Here is a 15,838-nt window from a genome sequence, read left to right on the forward strand (position 1 = left end):
AGAACTGGGAGTGGGTGTGTCTTTCCCTTTTATAGACCCCAGAGTCCCCAGGAGCCCAAGGGCAGGAAGGAGCAGCACAGCAGGTGATTGCTTGGGCTGGGAAGTGTGCCAGCCATGAGCAACCCAGAGATCACCAGCTCTCATCCTCTCCACACGCATCGGTCATTATCTACACTGACTGCAGACCTGCACCCCCTGTCTCAGTTTGTTGAGGATTGTGACATTTCCTGTCCCCTCAGGCCAGCTGGGGCTGAAGGCAGATTGCTGTTTGCAAAGAAAGCATGTGGGGAGTCAGCACAGTGGGCTCATTTTATACAATTATCCTCTTACCCTCTGCTCCCAGCGTCCTCATCTGTTTGTCCCCTTACAGAGGGACCATTTGCCCAGCTTGTGGGTTACGTTCAGGTGAGCCACCCAAGGACCCTGCACGATGATGGGCCATTAACAGCAGGTGCCACCTCCACCCCAGGTCCTCAGGGCCAAGGGAACAGAAGTTTCTGGAAACCAAAGAGAATAATTACATGGAAAGGGCAGCTGTACAAGACCTGCCTGTAGGAACAGTGGCCTTCAGTAGAGGACCTCAGTCAACCATGACAAGCCCAGGGGGCAGAAGCCAGGAGGGACAAGAGAAATTATAGAGGGAAAAAAAAAGGAATGGAAAGACATCCCATGCTCAGAACTGAAAAGGGTAGTACCATGAAAATGTCCTCACTCCCCAAGTCAGCTGCAGAAATTGGGGGTGCGGGATAAACACTCCAACCTCACTCAGGCCCTCAGAGCTTTCTCTGTTAGGGCCTCCTGTTGGCAGGAAGCAACCAGAAGTGAGAAGCTAGGCTGCTCTTGTCCATCAAGGTCAGCCTCTCCCACAAAGCAGAGGGGAGGGTGCAGAGCAGATTCGGCAGAGAAAACAGACCCTGTCCAGTGCGGCCTGGAAAACAGTTTAACAGCACGTGGCAGAGGAAGGAACAGACCCATGGCAGCCCTGTTCAGTAGGGCAGCAAAGGCACACGCACAGGTACATGCGCAGCACTAGACCCGCAGTACACAGTGAGCTGCGATAACCTGCCCGCTCTAGGGAGGGAGCACCTCCACTGCGGTCTGTTTGCTCTTCCTTCCAAGTTCAAGAGCATTCCTCTGGAGATTAGGAAGCACTGAAGTTGGCCCACTCCTTCTGAAGGGGGAACATTCCGCCTGCTGAGGATGGAGATCGTGGGGTTACAACCCCCAACCCTGGCAGGCCCTAAAGAGCTGGGAGAGGCTCTGGGCCTCTCCAGAGGCTAACTAGATCTGCGCATGTGCATCCCTGCCTCTTCTGTAAAAGTTCTCAGGGGCAGGGATTTTGAAGGTGAAACTTTTAAAACAATTAAGTTTCTTCTCTCTTCCTTCAAAGCTGGCTTTGAATAAAACCTGTTTTCCTACCAGTTTGGCTCTGAATATTTCTGGAATTGCAAGCAATATGGGCCTGTCTCTTCACCAGGGGAGGGGAGGTATTAGACCCAGCGTATCAGAGGTATCAGAGCAGTTGGGTAATAGTACCAAATTTCTGCCTTGACAATGACAACTCATCCTGAGCTGTAGAATTTTGAAATTTAAAATAAGGATATTAATATTTGCCTTTAAGACATAGTGAAGCCAGAATTAAGGACAGGTAGTTAGTGTAGAAATAGGAAATCGGGTCAATTCGAGGAAATGAAGCCATGAAGCCATCTCCCTTTGGAAGTTGGAGACTGCCCCTGGAAGAATGGAATATCAAAGATCTCCGGAGCCCATTGATTACCAAATTTACCTGCCTTTATCAAGGACTGCAAACAAGGAGCTGCTAATTAATGCCCCCTGGCCCTTACCCGCCTGAATCACCTTGGCCCTCCCCCTGCCCTTGGCTTCTCACTTATGCAAAACCGGGCCTAGTCATGTAGGCAGGAAGGAGAGAGAGATAAGGGGGGAGAGAACTGGAGAACAAAAGAGACTTTAACCTATAAAAGATGCAGGGTGTGCTCACTTCTTGGGACTTTAGAACATCAGCCATGGCCCCCTTCTCCCTGCCGGGAGAAGTCTGTATTATTCCCTTTAAATAAACCTGCTTAATATGCTTGCCTTGGCGTGCTTCTCTAGTGCTTAATCTTCAACATTAGAAGAAGCAGAACTCGTCACCGGTAAACGGCGGTATCAATAGTAAGGGAAAGTCATCCCATTCAAGAACTGCATTATTTTCCTTCAGTACTGGGAGTTGAACCTAAGGGTGCTCTGCCACTGAGCCACACTCCCAAGATCCTTCACAGGAAGGAAGAGCCAACTCCAAGGTTGGTTACTCCAGAAATATCTGGTGTTAAGTTGGAAGGACAATAGTTGTTTTTTTTTTTTTATTAGTGCATTATAATTATATATTATTGGGTTCATTTTGACATAATCATACAAGCATTTGCTCCAAATCAGTCCCCAGTATTAAGAAAATAGGAATAGGTAGCTACTGAGCCACAGATGGGTGAGCAACGAAGGGACAATGAAGGGCCACTGGAAACCACAGATGCTTATATGACAGATAAGCACCTGGAAGTTGTGAAAACTTCCCTCAGCCTTAATTAATAAAAACGGCCATTCCTGGGCCAGGTTGTCATCATCCCCATAGCAAGTCTCCAGGACCCTCGCCTTTCACCAAAACTGTATCACAACACCCAGTCACCCTTGTTTTATTCAGCTTTTTTGGTGGTTGTAAACAAAAAACCTGACAAGAACAATTTTAGAGGAGGAAAAGTTTATTTGGCACTAAGTTTTAGAGGTCTCAGTCCATAGCTGGCCGACGTCATTCCTCAGGCCCAAGATGAGGCAGGATGTTATGGTGGAAGGCTGTGGCAGAGGAAAGCAGCTGGAGGGAACAGTCAGGAAGCAGAGAGGACTCTCTCACCAGGAAAAAATATCAACCCCAAAGGCATGTTCCCAGAGACCCGCCTCCTCCAGCCACGGGCTACCTGCCTACAGTCACCACCCGGCTGATCCATTCAGGTGGATTAATGCACTGATTAGGTTAAGGCTCTCAAAACCTAATCATTTCACCTCTAAACTTCCTTGCATTGCCTCTCACATGAACTTTTGGGGGACATCTCATATCTAAACCATAACAACCCTGATGGCCAAAACATCAAGACCCTCAGGAAACTTGATAGGAGCTATTCAAAGGGTAAGAAACTGAGGAGGCAGTTATTGAGACAAAAACAGGGTGACTCAATGTCCATAAAAACTCCTACTGTATGAGCACCACACCATCCTGTCTTGGAGGTGGTCCATGCAGCTCCTGGAGCTGTTGGTCAAAATCAGAAGGTGAACTTGAGTGAGACTCTGGAATCTTCCCTGGGACTCCCAACCCTCTTCCCTCTAAGAGGACCTACTCTCTCACTTGAGAGCGTCCCCCTTTCCCCTTTCCCATCCCTTCCAATAAACTCATGCCTGTTACTCTGAGCAACATGTCTGCAATATTTCTGACTTGACCACAAGAATCAGGGTTTGAAGGGGGTTCTTTGCACTGCCTCAGTTTCCCAGAAGGCTCCAGCTGGGTAACATTTGATGTTTCTGACCAGTTTCAGGACCCCTCTCATGTAGTGAAGCTGTTTCTTCTCACCTGAATAAATCTTACTCTTTTGCACTCATTTTCCATTATCTGTGGATTTCATTCTGTGAGTTCATGAGACAAGAACCCGGTGATTGTAGCAGCAGAGGTGGAGAATTTGGTTTCATCTCTAAATATGGTTTCAATAGGTTTTATTCAAAGCCAGCTTTGAAGGAAGATGGAAAAAACTAAATGCTTCAAAGGTCCCATATTTCCAAAATCCCTGAAAATTAGCAGCACTTTTAGAGGAGATGTTGAGTTAAACACTAATCAGTGCCTAGGAAAGCTTGCAGTGAGATAAGAAGGCTAAAGAACGTGATAAGGAAGGAAATGAAGAGGGGGTCACTTCCCTTATCTCCAATCTTTAGGGGAGGATCTAAACAGAGTGAGCTTGGTTGTAAAGTATGTTCTCATAAAACATCTGAAGAAACCCACTTGTGCAGTAGACACGTGACCCATCCCATGGCTCCCCCTGCTTCTAGGCACCATGTGGTCCTGGGCTGTATGCTGGCCCGCTGCCCATCAAGGAGTGCTTTATAAAATGTCCAAAACCTCTCCATCATGTCTTCCAAGTTCTTTCTTTGGGATTGGTAAACAGTATGCTTGGGGTGTTTGCAGCACTGGGTTGGACAGAATGAGGCGGGGAAGTGACAAAAGACAGGAAATATGCACATGAAGACTTAGTCAGCCTGCTGTGGACAGGCGGGGTGGGCTATCTCAGCTGCCATCTTCTTGGCGCGTCAGGGTCAGGGGTTCCAATTCTCCAGCTTCCTTCCGTCCACAGGAGGAGTGTGTTTCCAGTTCAAGGAAGCAGTAGGGGCCCAAATTCAGTCTGTTTTACCAGTCTTTTATTTAAATTATTCTTTTAATTTTGAGACAGGGTCGTGCTAAGTTTTCCGTGCTGGTCTTGAACTTGTAATCCTCTCACCTCATTTTCCCAAGTAGCTGGCATTACAGGCCTATGCTACCATGCCCCACTGGAACAGAGCTTTAGCTAGAAATATAGGGCATTATGCATTTCCACCTCCTTTCAGAGGGTGTAGGGAACGAGCTGAGCCTTAACTGGATGTTAAATTGCTTAGAAGTTAAGTTGGGATAGTTGCCATGCTGGCTTAAACCAGTGCTTTGATTTAAATGCAGTTCCTGATTACCTTTAATTGCTGCAATTTAAAACAAATATTTGAAGGTAGAATAGTTTTCTGGAATGTTCCCCCAAACCACAGTGAGATAAAAGGCATTGTTGTTCACCCTGGTGGTACAGGCACAAGCATGTGGTTAGACCAGTTCTCTCAGGCCTTCATGGCCCTGGATGTTTACACGGCTCTCACCCTTGGGCAGGGGAGGCTGCCTGGTTTCCTGGTGCTTCTGCAGGTCTCAATAGTTTCAGAAGCCTTGACTGCCAGGGGCCTTGTGTAACCAGAGCTTCAGGAACAGATAGGGTTCCTGGAATCAAAGAAAAAATCATCTTTGCTTACAGAGATTAGTTGCTTCTTTTTGAAAGTGTGCTTTCAATTTTCAGATTAAAAAAGAAAACCCCACAAGCTCACAGAAGCAAAGGGCACTGACCACCAGGTTAGCATTTCATGGGCAGACCCAGGTGTCAGGATTCTGAACAGATTTTGAAACTTCTCTTAGTTTCTCAGAGAGTAAGGTTGTCACAGGGAAGAGATCTCAGAGAAGTGTAGGAGGAGTTTCTGGAGAGACGGGCAAATTTGACCCAGGACCAATTGGGGTTCTTGGCACTGGGATTGAACCTGGGTTGCTTAACCACTGAGTCACATCCCCGACCCTTTTATTTTGAGACAGTCTCATTAAATTGTTCCGGGTCTTCGTGAATTGCTGGAGCTGGCCTGGAACTTGTGATCCTCCTGTTTTAGCCTCCCAAATGGCTGGGATTACAGGTATGAGCCTTTGCCCCCAGCAAGATTTTTTGTTCTTCTAGAACTTTTAGCTCTTACAAACTCTTGTAAACTCTACGTCTGAGGTGAAGGTGAAGTTTCACCTGCGTGTGCACGCAATGCGAACACTTTTTCTAGCTATTTTGGCATCATTTGTTGAAAATCAGTTTACCATATATGTAGGGTTTATTCCTGCACTCTCTGTGGAGAATTAAGACTACTGATCTGTATGTTTATCTTTTTTTTTTTTATTCCTTTTTTCATTTTTTGAGAGAGAATCTTGCTAAATTGCTAAGGGCGATCTTGAAATTGTGACCCTCCTGCCTCAGTCTCCCAAATCACTGGGATTACAAGCATGTGTCACTACACCCAGTTTGTACGTTTATTTTTGTACCAGTATGACACTGTCTGGGGACTGCAGCTTTATATCTTGAGATTGGGTATCTGAACAAGTCCTCCAACTTTGTTCCTGTCCAGTTGTTTTGGCCCCAACATTTATGTATGCAATTTTCTTTAGAGGAGCAAAATGCATTTGGACTCATGGTTTTAGAGGTTCAGTCCATGGTTAGCTGACTCCACTGCTCTAGGCCTGAGTGAGGCAGAACATTGTAGTGGAAGGGTATGATGGAGGAAGACTACTTACTTCATGGCTGCCAGGAAGCAGAAAGAGAGCAGGAAGAGTCGGAAACAAAATACATAATCCCCAAGGCATGACTCCAGTGAACCACTTCCTCCAGCCACACCCCACCTGCCTACAGTTACCACCCCGTAATTCATTCAAATTACTAATCCATCAAATGGATTAATCCACTTACCAGGCTACAGCTCTCATAATATCTCACTTCCAGCATTAACACAGGAACTTTTGGGGGATAACTCATATCTAAAACAACTGCGCCCCTTGCCCGCAAAAGCTCACATCCATCTCACAAAGAAAAATGCATTTGTCCCATTTCTAAATGTCCCCATATTCTTTAACAGTTTCAACATTACCCAAAAGACTAGGTCCAATTTCCTTTGAGACTCAAGGCAGTGAGCCCCTATGAAGATCAAAAGCAAGTTATGTACATCCAATATGTAATGGCACAGAGCAAACATTCCTATTTAAAAAATAGGGGCATGGATAGAAGGGATGGGACCAGTTCAGCAGGGCAAATGAGTCCTGTAGCCTCATGTATGGCATCTTAGGCACATGGCAGCAGGATGTGATCCCCAAAGGGCAGAACCACCCCTATCCCTGTGACCTTTCAGGTTGCAGCCCACCTGGCCTCTCTTAGGCTGAACTGTAGCCAGCAGCTTTCCTTGGCAGAGGTTCCATGTTACTGGTATCTCTTAATCTCAGAGGTCTACACTGTAGCTTTGGCATCCTTCTCACACCCTCACACATCACCCTCTCAAAGGGATGATCGCAGTGATTCCATCCCTGTTATAATTTCCCTGGCCTCCAAGGTCTTTAAAAAACCTTTGTGGAAGTCTTCGTGACCCCTTAATTCCAGCGTCCTGCATTCCTGAATAACCAGCACCATATGGATGACACCAAGGTCTGCCATCTGCTTGAGCAGTAGCCAGGCCCCCTTGCACCATGGCTGCAGTGGCCTCTGCATGCCTGGGTGGCTGAGCATCATGAAACAAATCCTGGGGAAACAACTTTCTAGGAACCCTTCTGTGAACAGGGTACCCCAAGGTCTCATTAGTTTTCACTTCTATATCCTTGAACCTGCTGATTCCCGAGATGGCCTCAAGGCATCTTTCCTACTGTCTTTATACAAAGTACTTCTTTTTAGTGGCAGCAATCTCTTCAGTAATCATGACTTCCTTGGCCCTAATATTAGGTATGCTTCTTCTATGGTCAAACTAATTTTTTCAAATCTTTCTTCTCTGCTTTTTGCTCCCTAGTCACAACGTATACCAGGCTAAAAGCTGCCGCTCATGCCAAAACCTGAATGCTGTGTTGCCTTGAAATTTCCCTTGACAGATTAGTCAATCATTTTAAATTTGGCCTCACACAAAGTCTCAGGACATGGACAAAATGTAGATAAGTTCTTTGCCAGAATATAAAACAAATATAACAACTTTAGTGCAATTCCCAAAAATGTCCTCCTGTGCCTCTGAAACTGCTTGAGCACAGTCTTTACAGTCTGCATTCCTATCTGCATTCTGGTCTTCTGAGCTCCCACCAGAATCTCCCAGTAAGCTTTGATTATAACATTCTAATCCTGCATCTCCCAACTTTTCCAAACTCTTCCTACAAACCAGTTCCAACAACTTTGAGCCACATGGCAGGTTAGTCATAGCAATGATCCCACTTCTCAGTATCAATTTCTGGGTTAGTTAGGTTTTTGGTGCTGTGACAAAGACATATGAACCAATTAGAGGAGGAAAAAAGAACATTATTTTTATTTGTGCATTATAATTATACATAATGATGGGATCTGCAGTTTCAGAGGCTCAATCCATGGTCAGTTAATCCTATTACTTTGGGCCTGAGGTGAGGCAGAACATGGTAGAAGGGCATGGTGGAAGATAGTTGCTTACCTCATGGTAGCCAGGAAGCAGTTCCATATGCACTTTAGAATTAGCTTTTTTTTTTAATGTTGGAAAAAAAAAAAGGATATATTTAGAATTAAACAGTTGGACTCTGTTTAGGTAATTCTGATTCTGTTGGCAATGTCTAAAGCATCATAATCAGGAGCCAGTCAAATGTATACCTTTTTCTCTCCATCAGGCCTGATCAGGGTGTTAACCTTGATAATATCAATGTCATAGAGTTTCTTTTTTTAAAAAATTTTTTCTTAAAATTGTTGATGAATCTTTGTTTTTTATTTATATGCGGTGCTGAGAATCAAACTTAGTGCCTCACACATGCTAGGCAAGTGCTCTTACCACTGAACCACAACCCCAGCCCTCATAGAGCTTCTTTAAGCTTGTTTCATCTGGTGCTTGTTGACCTTGACTTTCACTATGAACACAAGTGTGTTGCTGTCTTCAGTCTTCTTCACGGCTGACTCAGTGTTCAGAGGGAACTGGATGATGGCATAGTGGTCAGGCTTGTTTCTCCTGGGGGTGCTCTTCCCAGGTATTTGGGCTGCCTCCAGTAGTTGGTATTTGGGTTGCTGGAAGGCAGGTGATGTGCAGATCTTTTTATAGCTGTGGACACGCTTCAACACCACGTTCTTATCCTTCATAGATTTTTTTTTTTTTTTTTTTTTTTTTTTTTTTTGCGGTACTGGGGATCGAACTCAGGGCCTTGTGCTTGCAAGGCAAGCACTCTACCAGCTGAGCTATCTCCCCAGCCCCAAAGATTTTGCTTTGGCTTCAGTTTTGGGAGGGGCAGGAACTTCCTTCTTAGCTTTCAGTGCCATCTTAGTGAAAAAGTTCGAATGAGCTTTTGACAAAAATTTGAGATAGGATTTTTATGGTAAATCTATAAATTTGAGAACTGACATGTTGATATTATCAATACATAAGCATGGTATACCATAGCTCTCCATTTGTTCAAATCTGTTTTTTTCCAATGCTTCTACAGTTTGGAGGAAAGATCTTGTTGCTTTATGTAAATACTTTTTATATTTTCTTTTATTCTAATATTGCTTGTATATAAATCTTGCAAAATTACTTTTTAATCCTAATAGTTGTCTTTGATATTCTTAAGTTTTTTACATGCATAATTATATCACCCATAAATAATAAATGTTAGTTCTTCCTTTCTGACCCTTATACCTTGTACCTCTTTTTCTTACCTTTCTACACTGGCTAGGCTCTTCAGCACAGAGTAAGAAGTGAGAGCAATAATCTTCCTCACATTACTGACCTTATGGGGAAAGTGAGAAGGCAGGATAATGGCCTCTGAAGATGTTCACATCCAGGGATGAAGGTTATAGCTGGAATAGAGGAGGGGAGGGGAAGGGGGTATACTGGGGAATGATACTGGCCAAATTATATTGTTACATTATGTGCATGTATGATTGTGTAACAATAAATCCCACCATTATGTCTGATTATAATGTACCAATAAAAATATGAAAAAAGTTACAGTTAAAATTAAGGTTGCATGTCAACAGATTTTTAAAAAGAGAAGGAGCTGATGGGTATAGCTCAGTGGTAGAGCATGTACTTAGCATGCACAAGGCCCTGGGTTCAATTCTCAGCACAACTAAAAAAAAGGTGGGGTAATTATCCTAGATTATCTGGGTGGGTCCAGTGTAAACACCAGGGTCCTTTCAAAGCATGTGGGAACGGAAGGTAGGAGAGGAACAGATCTTAGGAATGGGAGCCTAAAGGGAAAGCAATGGATTCTCCCCTACTGCCTCGAAGAAGAAAAAGTCCCGTGGACACCTTGATTTTAGCCCACTGAAAGATGTGTCAAGACTTTTGAAGTTGTGGAACTACCAGATAATAAATTTGTGTTGTTTTTAGCCACCAAGTGTGTATAATTTATTATAGCAGTAATATAAAATACAGAAAAGTTTTAGATTTTTCAACCCTCAGTGTGATGTTTTCAATGTCTGGTGATGTTGCCTGTTTGCTCTTGTGTTCCTTCTACTTGATTTCTAAAACATGTTTTCAAAACTTGATATTTCCTCTGAGCTCTGTTAACTCTCATTATTATTTCCTTCTGTTGCTTGCCCATCTCATTTAGAGCTGATTTTGATGTTATTTTGCTCTTTTTTGGCTTCTATCATTTCTTAAAATTCCTTTAGCATATGTTAAAATCACCAGGGGTGATGGCATGTGCCTGTTCTCCCAGCTACTTGGGAGGTTGTGGTAGGAAAACCTTTTGAGCTCCTGAGTTTGAGACCAGCCTCAGCAACAAAGAAAGACCTCAACTGGGGGATAAACTGAAGTATTTGATTACTGTTTTCCTCAGCTTCATTCATATGGTTGTGGGATGTCTTCATTTTCTATGGGTATGTTAAACAGATACTTATCCTACTTTTCTCTTCAGGGCATATTGTAAGATGTAGTCGTGTTTAATTGAGATGGGTTTTCCTATTATTTGTCCAAGTGTCCTGTGCAGGAGGTAAGGGTAGGCCTGGACAGCTTCCTAGCTTCATGGTTCTAGGGCTGTCGGTAATTACAAAGGTTTTGTTCTCCTGCCTCTTTGTACTTTGTGAATTCTCTTGCATTTGGCGCCCTCTCCTAACAGGGTTCTGTTCCATTTGGCAGCACCTGAACCACCCCTCCTTCATTGCAAGGCCGTTCCCTTGGTGTGTTGTTTCCAGCAGTGTCTCTTAGCGCAGACTTATGTCCTCTCACTGGTGATTTCTGAGAATGCTCAGGACCAGATCGCCCTACCACCCCTCATGCTTTTCTGAGGCTCCTTTTTATTAGTTGTCCATTGAATGTCAGGAAGCCTTTTCCCCATTTTGATTGTCGTTTTGTGTCTACCAGTTGAGGTTCCTGCCCCTATCAGGTATCCTCCTCTTGAAGCTGAGTAGATGGTAGCAAATTCTGGGCCCCTGGGCTCTTAGCACCATCACGAGCTCTACTTTTCTTCTCTCAGCTTGCTCCTCCATTAGTGTTCCCATGTGATCTTGAGGCTCTTGATGGTTTTAACCCAAACTACCCAAAGTCCAGGATTTAGAGAGATCACGGTCACTTACTTTTGGTGGGATGGTGTCACACTGTATTTTCTGTTATCCTAATTGCTCTATGGAGATTTAGGGACCACTGGTACTACTATACTTTGTGTAAAATTGGTTTTTGATTTTTTTTACTTTAAAGCAATGTGGTTTTGATTTTAAAGTGAATTGTTCCTGCTCATGTCACAGTCCAATGCAGTCAGGAGGCTATCCTGGTAAGACTTCTCCAGCACTGACTCCTACGCCCATGCTCATGTCACAGTCCAATGCAGTCAGGAGGCTATCCTGGTAAGACTTCTCCAGCACTGACTCCTATGCCCAGGCTACTTCCCATCTGGTAAAGTCTCTGCTTAAAATCAAACAGGATGAGAGTGGTCAGTTATGGCAGTAGTTTTACTGCCAAGCCTGGAAGTCACACATATCACGTCTCTACATCTCCTGAAATCAGTCACAAGGCCCCGAACTGCAGAAGAGGCTTGGAAAGGTAGAAAAGCACTAAGACTCTCTGCCACAAGTCTGTAAAGTTACCCAAGCAACTCAGGGAAAGCAGGTTGACTGTCAACCTACAAAGCCACCTCTCCCCTGCATCTGTACCAGGTTTAAGATGTAACATGATCAAAGAGCACGAAATCACTGTTATTTAATGAGGTTTAAATTTCATTAGCATAGTACTTTGAATATAAAAAAAATTGCAGACTGGGATGTAGCTTAGTGGAAGAGTCTTTGCCTAGTAAGCACAAGGCTCTGAGTTCAATCCCCAAAAACAAAATGAAAGTGTGTAAGTCAAATTATTTTCAGGTTTGTAAAAAACCAGGTTTCCACAGTCATCTGCTGGTGACCAACAGGGTCGATAAGGCAGCATGCAATTAAAAAAAATTTAAATGTTTCTGACCATAAAGATTCCAGTTAAATAATATTCTTTGAATTACAGAGTTAAACTATACCACTAATATCCCAAGTAAGAAGAATGGTGGTTTACCTTCATTTATAAACATAAGCACGTTCACAAACACTCTAGGTATATTCAACATACAGATGTGCAGGAGAAAACTAGCCTCAAGACAATGGATTTTATTACCTTTAATCTACCAGGTTTGACAATATAAATATACTCATTGAAGAAAACACAATATTTAAATAAGAATTAAGTTCATGAAAGTTTACAAAACATAGCCAATGTACCCTAACTTGTAATCTCATCTTAAATATCTACTTTTGTGCATGGTCAGACATTTAAAAATATATTCGCACTATTTTAATTGTAAGATATACAACAGTAGCAATTTACTAAGTGATCCATTATAAAAATTAATATAGTAATTCTCAAAATACTGAAAAAAATTATTTTAGGAAAGTCAGACCCACATCACAACTTATATCTTTTCTTTTAAAAAAGACACATCTTCAAAAGGCACATTTTGATTACTAGTATTTACCTAAAGACAGTACTTTGAGTTTTGATTTTCCAGTCACTTTCCTTTTTATCTCAAAACTGAGCAAATGGAAGGTTGTAGAAGACAGGAGGCCCCAGGCTTCCAAAGAGCTCCTGGGAGGCAGCAGTATGCTCCTTCATCACACCATGGACGTCGAGAGAATGATTCCAGGAACAGAGACAGCAGATCCGTCCTACATTCTCAAAGAACCACCTGGATACGCTTTTTACACAAAAATAACTCATTTTTTAAAAAAAATCAGTAAACCTAAAAAACAAAAGACCAAGACCACCAATCGCCCAGTTTAGTCCAAGTACTGATGTTACTAGCTTTGAGACTGAAGAAGAAATTAAACTTTTCTCCTCTGGAATCACAGCTTTATATCAGGCTCATTTCAATTTAAATCACTTGGTAACTTAATAGTATTACAGATTCCAAAAATGTGAGACACACTGATATTCAAAATAAAACATAAAAGTAAACTTCAAAATCAAATATAAATGATTTGTGGTTCTCTCTCATGTTAGCCTCTAATTTGAGCTAATAATCTAAAACCAACTCTAATTATAACAGCGTCTATAATTTTAAGCACCACTATTACTTTTAAGAACTTATTGAGAACTCCAAATGCAATCCAATACACACTTTGGGGTATGGTTTACTTTCCAGTGACTTTACTACCAATTGAAGTATTAAAATGAACAAGACTAGTACTCTGAAGTCCTGATTGATTAATCACTTGATCCCATGTAAGAAACAAAAGGGAATTTTTAAGGTTATTGTGAAATTTCAAAACAGTAGAGTTCTACCTTAAATTTATATTATTCATCTCAAGTCTCATTTGAGTATATCCATTGGCTTTTTGAAGGGGGCATGTCTTTAGATGTTTTTCCTTACTAAAAATAATTCATCAAAAATGTTCTAAGGTACCAGGCATGGGAACACACACCTAGAATCAGAGTGGCTCAGGAGGCTGAGACAGGAGGATCACAAGTTCAAAGCCAGCTTTGTGAGGTCATAAACAACTTAGTAAGGCCCTGCCCTCAAAATTAAAAAGGGTTGGGAATGTGACTTAGTGGTTAAGTGCCCATGGGTTCAATTCCTGGTAAACTCCCCCATCCCCAAATTCTAAGGTACAAAAAAGAAAATGGCCATCTATCACTTCAATAAAATATCTAATTTTTAGGTCCCCAATAATGACCACTTTAGCGGCACTTCCTCAAGTTCTAAAATAGCAGCTTTTAAAATTAAGGCAGCATTGCTTTATTCTTACCTATTTTTCTACTGACTACTCTTAAAAGTTCACAAGAGTGGTTTCAGACTTACCCACCCTCAAAGGCCTTTTGTTACCCAATGTTAAGAAGAGTTAACAAGAACATTCTTCTCAATGTTTAAAAAATATAGAAAATGTTATCGTATTCAAAATCAATAGATATCTAATTTTTCTTCTTGGAATTATACAGTAATTATAGTCATTCTAGTTTTGTAAACCACGATTTTACCTTTTAAACTAACAAAAACACAAAATACAAATTTCTACAAAAATACAATGTAGAAGACTTATCACTTCTTCCCTGATATAGAAATTTAATATTTGGACAAAAACTGTAAACTTTTGATTACATTCAAAATGTAACCTTTTTAAAGACTTAAATTATTTGAAGAGTTTTGGCATCTGGAGCTCTTAACAGCAGATTTACAATGCTGCAATGTTTTAACAATGCAATAATGCCCAACAGTTGTTTCTCTTACACCTGCTACCAGGAGGAAAAAAATGGCTTCCTGCAATGGACGGTCTGCGTAAAGGAGCTGCCCGAGTGGATAATCCGACCCTGACTTCCCCCTTTACTGCGTTCCACAATCACACAAGGCATCTGTACCAGCTGAACAGGACTCTTCCCATCTCTCAACGCCTGTGTAAGATTTAAGATCTATGGAAAGAAAAGAGATTTTCATCAATTCAAAGAAGCAAAAACACCTCCATTGTCATTATTTCAATCATTTAATTCACTATAATTTTTATTTCACCCATTTATGCACAACAGAGATTGTGACAAGTAACTTCTATAAAGTGTCTTAAATGTACAAAATTAGAGTAACCTACTAATTTGGTAACTTTAAAATACTTTAGAATGTACCTATGTCCAGGAGCAATGAAAAACTGAAAGGTTCTACACACTTCATTGACATAGAACTTAAACAAATAATGGTTTAAATATTTGCCTTATTCGTTCATTGCAATAAATAAGTTAACTGCAATTTGGCTCTATTCTGTGTGCTGGGGATATGATAAACAAATGTCCTGCCTTCATTTTAGCAAGGGGAGGGGCCAATAAGCACAAGTAAATAAATTGTTTCATGTAGTAGAAGGTGGGAGAGTACGAAGAAGTTCTCTAACAGAGAACAGGGGGAGGTGCCAATTTCAAATAAGAGTTCCATGTAAGAGTTTATTCTTTATTTTATTTGTTTATTTTTATGTGGTGCTAAAGATCCAACCAAGTGCCTCACATATGCTATGCAAGCGCTGTGCCACTGAACGACAATCCCAGCCCCAGAGTTTACTCTTAAACAGGAAAAATCAAACTTGGAAAAAATATATTCCATGTTCAAAAATCTTAGGATTTTTACCTTTGAGCAAACAAATAAGGTTATGAAACTCAATTCATAGCTTACAGCCTATTCCACTCTTTGTTCAGATAAAATAAAATTTTAATAATTCATTTTTCTTTTTTCCTGAAGAGTAGGAAAAATTCTTTATGTACTTTAAATATACAGATATCTCCTTCAGATACTTGAAAATATCTAGTATACATATGCTATGCATTTCACTGGTTCTTTAATAAAGATTAGCTAATAATGATAAACATGAAAATGTGAACATACAGCCATACTAACCAACAAAATTCATAACATTTTGAATAGTATAAAAGAGATGGTTGAGCTCCCAAAGTATTTAACATATCAGAGAAATAAATATTTACTAGCAACAGTAGTTATAGATTATGTTTTAGGGTGCCTTTTAAATTCCCCTCTTATAATTTTCTAGTTTAGTTATATTTGGATAACAAGAAAAAAAGAACTTATGAAATTTAGTTTATAATCAATGTTTGTACCCTGAAAATAAAATGTAGACCAGCATGAATAAGGAATGAAATGTTCTGGTTAGTTTCCTCTTTGATTTTTAAAAATTCTATTCCACAAATAGTAAGTCTAAATACAGCATTTTAAGTAACACCTAAGATTTTCCTGATGCTAATAAATAATGCATGATTGTTACAGAGAATCTGGAAAATGAGAGGTACAAGAAAATGGAAAGTCACTCCA

The 15,838-nt window shown here is 41.2% G+C and overlaps 1 protein-coding gene across 2 annotated transcripts in view; it reads right to left on the reverse strand.

The window, feature by feature from the left end:
* Positions 1-12,131: 12,131 nt before the first annotated feature.
* Pi4k2b (phosphatidylinositol 4-kinase type 2 beta) overlaps positions 12,132-15,838 on the reverse strand; it is a 28,933-nt gene continuing 25,226 nt past the window's right edge. For both annotated transcript variants that reach the window (XM_047567290.1, XM_047567289.1), the window contains one exon: positions 12,132-14,445. In XM_047567290.1, the coding sequence (XP_047423246.1) occupies positions 14,272-14,445 (174 nt within the window). In that variant the 3' untranslated portion in view covers positions 12,132-14,271. The remainder of the gene's footprint in view (positions 14,446-15,838) is intronic.

The sequence above is a fragment of the Sciurus carolinensis genome, chromosome 10 (assembly GCF_902686445.1).
Source record: "Sciurus carolinensis chromosome 10, mSciCar1.2, whole genome shotgun sequence".
NCBI lineage: Eukaryota > Metazoa > Chordata > Mammalia > Rodentia > Sciuridae > Sciurus > Sciurus carolinensis.